At 44.7% G+C, this 7,702-nt stretch overlaps 1 protein-coding gene across 1 annotated transcript; it reads right to left on the bottom strand.

The window, feature by feature from the left end:
• Positions 1–1,209: 1,209 nt before the first annotated feature.
• LOC119360850 (exonuclease mut-7 homolog) lies at positions 1,210–1,890 on the bottom strand. Its single transcript, XM_037626326.1, has one exon. The coding sequence runs from the start codon at positions 1,888–1,890 to the stop codon at positions 1,210–1,212; it is 681 nt and encodes a 226-aa protein (XP_037482223.1).
• Positions 1,891–7,702: the final 5,812 nt, after the last annotated feature.

Raw genomic sequence — 7,702 nt, 5'->3', positions numbered from 1 at the left:
GCTACGTGAGGCACGGAGATGAAGCTACGTGATTGTACGGACGTTAATTCATGCTACGGTGCAACGTGAGGCGCGGGCACGAACAGATAGCCATGCACTCAACTACATACGCAAAAAACCACATATGTAGGAAGAATCGTTTTTCAAATATATGTTCTGTGGCAGAGGCACGGCTATTACTTGTGTGACGAAGGAATGTATGTCGAATGTACGTGACGTGAGGATTGACAATAGGCGTCCGTTACTGTTTTCCGGAATGTTTTTCAGTTAAATTTGAGAGGCATGAATGTGTTGACGGAACAGGCACAGTTATGTCTGAAATAGTTGAAGGTCATCCCTAAGTTGTCCTATACGCTTCACAGTTACAAGCACGGTCGTCGTACTTGTCGAGGCGTGTAGGATGCAAATCTTCATAGACCCGATATGTCGGAAGTTGGCCGTAAGGCACGGACATGATTCTAAGGGAGGTACAGCTGCGAAGGATCGTGGTGCAAGCACGTGAAGGTGTGCCTCTGTTTTCAAGAAGCTTTCATTGGCACGTTTTCATTGCGGGGGGCCATGGATTATGAGTTCGATGTGTCTTCAAAGTCATTCGGCCTCATTAACGGATCTGAAGAAAATTTACGCACGGTCCCCATAGGAGTGGAGTCACAGAAGTGCCTCCGTGGGTGTTTTAAGTGGTTGGTGTTATTGACGGACAACCGTGCCTCTGTAGTGTTCTTCTTTGAGGGTCACGGACGTAAGTAATGTTTTGCAAGGAGAATAAACACCTAACTACCTCAGTATTCAAAATGTTTTCCAAAAGTGTTGCATTCGAACTATTTTTAATATTGCGTGTGCAATGGTTTGTTAGAACATTGTGCATTGCTTTTAGTAGCATTTTGTAGTTGTTGTCCCTGCATTTCGACGCTGCATCCACAAAGTTACTAGTGCATGTGCGTTACGCTAATCGTGTAGCATCTATACTGTGTTTATATTTTCTAGTTCACGCCAATATATTCTAATAATAGAAAACTCCAACATTGCATTGGAAATAAACTTTTTCAGAACATATGTAATCTGGAAGCAAATTACAAGGCTAACTGCGACAAAAGAAAATCTAAATTTAGAACAAGCAAACGGTAGTCTTGAGGGAAAGCAAATGTAACCAGAAATCTAGAATGGCATGAGCAATCTTGTAGATACTTTTCTTGGCCGGGACCACCTGCTTCAGTAGTCGTAGTCGCCCCAGGACCTTGCGCGCTTCCTGGAATGCTCCTTCTCGAGTTTTGCCCGGCGGAGCCCTTCCTGGATAGTGGTGATGCGGCTCCATATCTCGTACACAGTGTAAGCATCTTTTGCCGCGTACTCGATGTGCCTCATGGTCAGGGGCATGCGCGCCCAGCGCTGGTGCTCTGCGTTGGTGATCTTCATCTTCATTTCCTTGTGGTAGTCGTGGACAAGGATGCCTGAGACATCGCCAAGCGAGTCCAGGGGCTTGGTAGCTGTAGGCACCCTCCATTCCTTCTGGATGTCGACGAAGTGGGCAATCTCCAGTCCGACGTGGCCGAGCATCTCTATGTCGCCGTCAATGGAGAAGCCAGCAAACGTGTACTTGGGGTCGGCGAGGAAGTTGTCGAACCTGGTGCAGTTCTTGTCGGCGGCGCTCAATTGAAAGAGCAGCACCGGATGATCTTTGCCGACGGAGAGTTGGACGAGGGCTGGTTTCTGGTCTTGGCCAACGTCGTTGGTGTACTCCACATCCACTCTGACGATCTTGTGGCGCTCGAATTCGAGGTGTCGCTCGTACTGCTCGATGATGTTGGCCGCCTTGTGCAACTCGTTGGTGTGGATCACTTGCAAATTGGTGTTGCTATGGGCCTGCACCTCGAATTCCTTGGTGAATCCCATGGCCTGGAGCAGTTCGTCCTCTTGCAACCTGATATTTCGTGGGGAACAGTGAGTGGGAGCGCAATGGCGATTTCTGTTGTTTGTGGAAGACAAGTCTGCAGCGGAAGTCTAAATTTAAGGGCGGGGAAGCGGCAAAGGAGTGCACGATCTCACTATCGATGCGGTTGTGCACACCGTGGGTTGTGGATCATGGTTTTGTCTCCCTGACGGTGCGGTTGTGCACATCTTGGGTTTTTGATCGTGGTTTTTCTTTATAAAAAATTAAAATAAAATCAGCAGTTATGATTTTAACAACCGTTGAATCTCCAGCAAGGCAGGGAGATGATCGTTGTCTTGCGTAGTTTGCTGTCTAATGTTAACTTTGACAGTTCATCCCGTGCGCAAGTCTCTGACCAAGAGAAGCATGCTTGAAGTGGCTGGTTTAACTCTCAGACACACGGGCGTGGTACATTCACTGGTCGTGGCAATTGTTTTCATTGATACATTCAGTTTGCCGTCAAATGTTAACTTTTTGCACTCTTGTTTTATAAGTGTTGTGCTTTATCAGAGGCACTGTTGCGTGTCTGTGTTGCAACTGACGCTACAAGATGGGCAGAAAGAATGAGAAGCAAGGAGGGGCGTGGACATGCAGCTGCAAGAAGCACCTATACAACAAGATGTGCAGATAGAGGCACACATACGATGCTACGTGAGGCACGGAGATGAAGTTACGTGATTACACGGATGCCAATTCGTTGCAATGGTGCTACGTGAGGCACGGGCACGAACAAATAGCCGTGCACTCAACTACATGCGCAAAAAGCCACAGATGTGTTTCTGGGAAGCACCGGTCTCCATGGTTTTACAGCAAGGTGGGATTCGACATTTATCCAGGGCATTCCGGGTTTTACAGCAATTGTTTTATACTTATATGTTATTCTGTGACAAAGGAATGAACGTCGAATGTACGTGACGTGAGGATTGACAATAGGCGTCCGTTACTATTTTCCGGAATGTTTTTCAATTAACTGTTAGAGGCATGAATGTGCTGGCGGAACAGGCACGGTCATGTCTGAAATAGTTGCAAGTACGAGATGGGCACGAGAAGAAACGAGGGGCGTGGGCATGCAGCTGGGAAACACACTTATACAGCGAGAAGCACAGCTAGAGGCACAGGTACGACGCTACGTCAGGCACGGACATGAAGCTATGTGATTGCATGGACGTCAATTTGTGCCCGTGTTCTGTCAAGTGTTTTAACTGAAAATTTGTAAAGGCATGGATGCTTAAGGTGACTGAGCCATAGGGGAAGGCACTAGGTTTTTAGGAGGTGTATGCTTGAGCTGATCGCAACAAACTACTTGGCATGACGATATTATGCGGAGCACCATAGTGAAAATTATGTATACTGCTAACGTGGGGAGCTAGCAATGTCACTAAACTATTCTGAAACACACTTCACCACAGCCATACATTCTCCATTATTAGTCAGCGAATCCTTTTATTAATAGTGAGTGACTCCTTTTATCACTCTCCATTATTACTGTAAGTGTTTCACCTTCTTTGACAGGAAATTTTCACCACCGTCCTCTTCAACATAATTATATGCTCAGTTACCATGACATAAGTAAATAACAAAACTGGTGTGTACAACCTGTTCAAAAAACAGACATAAATTACTGAACTAGGAAGTATATCCACAGGCAGCGCTCTATCAGGAAAGGTCGTTGATTATCATCCGCAGCAATTTCATGTTTCCCAGTGTTGGCCACCGCTTTTCAATTGTGACAAGGACAATTGAACCAACACTTAGTTGAGCTTCCCGAGAAAAATTTGAAAAACATGTCGCCTCCATTCTGCCGTCGGTTCGTATGGAGTATGTTGTGCTCGTGTCTATTGCATCATACATCTCTGTTAGGATGATTCCACCGTTTTGAGGTAGATATCCCAGGTTCATCTTTAGAAGCCTCACAATAGCAGACGGGATTCTCTGCAGATTGTACCGATATTACTAGATAAAATAAATGTACAAGGACATAAAACATCGAAGATAGCAAACAAAACCATGGCAGTGGATCAAAACAAATATTCAATGACTAACCAGGCGACCATTTATGACATTGGTGACGTTTAGACGCTGCACAAAGGGTACGGTGGGGAAGTCGTCAGACTCCAACACATAGTATATCATCTGTCCAAATTGTCTGTATGAGAGGTTTACGCCTCAACCAAACAATGTTTTCTCAATGTACTCCCTTTCCGAGTCATTTAGAAAATCAAGAGCTGCATGGAAAAAAATAACTCATTTTCAAACAAATTTGTTTAAACAGATGGACTCGGTATTTAAGTTTAAAAGGAATGGTTAAATTCAATGCATGTGATCAAGTTGGGATGATAATCAACAGAATTGCATAAAACGTTTTCGAATAACTTTGACTGTAAGTATGACATTCATTTAGTGGACAGGGGTAGGAGCACCAAAGTATGATGATAAACGTAGTTGATAAAACAGGATGGAAGTTGGTGCACTTACCTAGTGATGGTTTGGGAAGGGGCATGTGACCTCCTCGAGAATCACTGAGTCTCAGATCTATCTCAATGTACAGACTCCCAGTATCTAGGTTTATGATGACTAGATCTCGGTAATGAAGATCATAGTCACTAATTAACTTTTCCCAGCCAGGTCCATGAATTTTTGACCGGTTGTGTTCATCAGTGATGCAGACCTCATATGATAGATCATCGTTGGTGATCAGTACTGGATTCCTTTGTTTTCCTTCTTCTTGAAATTCTTGCTCTTTCCACTGATAGATTGAAGAAGTGACTTGCTACCTGCAATAGCATGGCACATACTGCGCAAGGGAAAAAATCTTCAAACCGGAAAGAAGGAATCCTTGAATACCGACATGTATAACCAAGACAGATAGCGCTTATCTTATATGTACCAATTGTTTTCAACAGGTTGCTATTTGGATAAAACAAGGTACATAAAAAATTGAAAACATGTCATTAAATTCTTAAATGTAGGCACTCCATTCCAACAATATGGTAGAAACTTCTATTTCCTCAATCAGAAAGATACACTAGTAAGATGCACTGTTATCGCGTTGTGAACAATATGGTAGTAACTGATGGGCAGCACGGGGTGGCAAACATCTCTCCTTACCAGGCATGTCTTGAAGCATCGAGGAAGTTGCACTGTTATCGCGCTGTAAAGAACACCCGACTCCAAACCAGGGCAGCCGAAGTTGGTACATATATCACAGCACATGGTTTCCCCTAGAATACGTTGCAACACAACGGTTATATGAAATTCTCAATACAAGGAAAAATTTATTATCTTGAAAAACTATTCGTCTAAACCGGCATTTTTACATAAATAGTCTTTCACAAGCAATTTCCTAAAAAGACACGTGCACAGCTTTTGATTAGAAGGTGAACAGTAGATATGGCATATGTAATAACAGAGGAAATATGAAATTAATTAAATTAGTATTTTATTTTCCAAAAATGGTTGCTTAATTCATCACAATTCAGTATTGACTATTTTTAGAGCAATTCACAATCTTGGTTGTCAATGTCAATCAGTGAAAGGATTTCTGCTTCTTGTTTTTAAAAGTAGCTTCAGCAAATGTATATTTCAAGACAAGAGAGGCAAAGAGGAGAAACAATAGTCTATCAACAGGCGGCTCAAAGGAGTGTTTGTAACATTAAAATTATATGTAAATTCGTCAGAGCCGCACCCAGTAACATCGTCATCCGCAACCATACGCCACCGTCGCCGACACCCAACCACCGGAACATGTGTGCTAGATTGTATTTGAAACGGATGATCCATCAACGTTAACCTTGCCTCCAGCATACAGGACCCCAAAACGCTATCATCAAGCACAGACGCTGACTCCCAGTCAACAGCACCCCAAACGCCGATCTCCAGCACACTGTGGCCGGTTAAGCAATAGAGCTCAACGTCTGGCCACTCCCTTGGACTTCCGGCCACCGCTGTTGTTTGCAAAACCTAACGGGCTTCAATTTAAACTAGCAACCTCCCTCGGAGAAGTTCATCGCTCACCTCGGACTTGGACGCCGCAGGTCGCTGCAACTCATAGCGTTCTCAAGCACAAACGCCGACTCCCAACCAACCTATCCCTAAAAGGCACGGGTCGTGTACAGGTTCGGCCTCGTACTACGCAGATTTGGGTTAGATCACAACGATTTTCCATGCAATTCCTAGCATAACAACGTAGATGCATCGCATTCAAACACGGGGAGACAAAACCAACAGAGAGGAAAATGGATCGTAGCAAAAAATTCACATAGAAATTAAGAGAAAATGGACTAACCCTAGACCTAGAGGGAGAATCGAGGGAGAAGGGACGATGAACTTTACAGCGGGTGAGCGGGAGGGGGCAGTCTGGGTTGGCAGAAAACAGAACAGACACTTATAATACGCGCCTACTCACTGACATGGGGCTACTGTACAGCGGCAAAGACAAGACTATTGGCTTATTATATGAGCATAGAGGCACGCACGGACAGCACGAACACGCACGGACTTACATGCAAATAAGGCACGCCCATGACACACAACCATGCTTCTGTTTTCCGAAGTACTTTTCTCTAACACGGTCTCTCATAGGGACAGGGACGTGAAGCCACGGTGCGCATCGTCATGTAATGATAAGAATGAGACACACCGAGAGGCCTCTGTATTCTAAATGTTCTCAGTGACGTGTTCATTGACACACGCACGGTCTTTAAACAGTTCGCGCACGGTTATTCTCCTAGTTGTTTTTGTCTTCTCCTGGTTGTTTTTGCAAGACACGGCCACTCCGAGGGACTGGGGAGTGAAGCCACAGTGCGCACAGTTCTCCGAGGAGAAGATGAACTGAATTGTCTGTGTTCTCGCAACATTTTACGCTTCTTGTTCACTGAGAGAGGCACGGGTGTATGTTCAAATGACGCAAGACCATGCTAGTGTTTTCCAAATTGTTAATTTCTGGCACGGCCTCTCGGAGGGACACGGTGTCTGCAATTCAAAACGGCACGTAATCTATTGCTTTGATGAATTCTTCGGATGCATGAGTTTTGTTCAATATGATAATGACAATGGGAACCCGGCATCTAAAAAGTGATTGCAGGTTCATTGCTCACCTTAAGTCATTATCACAGCATTCCAAATGTTTTTATTGACGCGTTCGCATGGAAGTATGGTTTTCACAACCTCTCGATGCCGGTTCGTTTCCTGTGGGGTGCACGGACGTCTTTCGGAGAGGCGCAGTTGCAACAGTTGCAGGTTTGCAGTCGACGCATGTTGCTTTTAAAAGACAGAATTTCATGGCAAATAACTGAGATAAACAAGAGGATACTAGTTTGATTTTTGAGCATCTGTGCGAGCTGATTTCTTTTATCATTAGGTCCAGAAAGATATGATCGATATTGAAAACAGAAAGCATAAACGTTTATATCCCTAATTTTAAAAATATGAGTTTACAACCTCAAAAAAAGGCACAGGCGTCGACGTTCGAGGCTATCTCTGTTTCAGTGTCAAGGGTCACAAGCAAGCACGGGCATACAACCCTCAAAGGCATGGCGTGCTATTATATATAGTCACACTCAAAGGTTTTCTAATTGTATTCCGAATAAGTCGGTGGGCTCGGTCATAAGCAGAGGCACGGGCGTCCAGTCCATGGAGGCATGGTTTTTTCTTACCCAGAGTCACATTAGTGCCGCCACTATTCAGGTGTGAACGCCACGTGCCGCTGCTACGGAGACCCAAGGGTCCGATGGACGTCTCCTCCGCTGCGCCGTTCTGGCTCGTCGCCCGAGGCCA

The sequence above is a fragment of the Triticum dicoccoides genome, chromosome 2B (assembly GCF_002162155.2).
Source record: "Triticum dicoccoides isolate Atlit2015 ecotype Zavitan chromosome 2B, WEW_v2.0, whole genome shotgun sequence".
NCBI lineage: Eukaryota > Viridiplantae > Streptophyta > Magnoliopsida > Poales > Poaceae > Triticum > Triticum dicoccoides.
Note: the sequence above shows the minus strand (reverse complement) of the source record. Positions and strands in the feature narration are given on the sequence as shown.

Bases quoted from the DNA above. Each gene is read 5' to 3' on its own strand.
- LOC119360850 (XM_037626326.1), bottom strand. From the start codon at position 1,890: ATGGGATTCACCAAGGAATTCGAGGTGCAGGCCCATAGCAACACCAAT.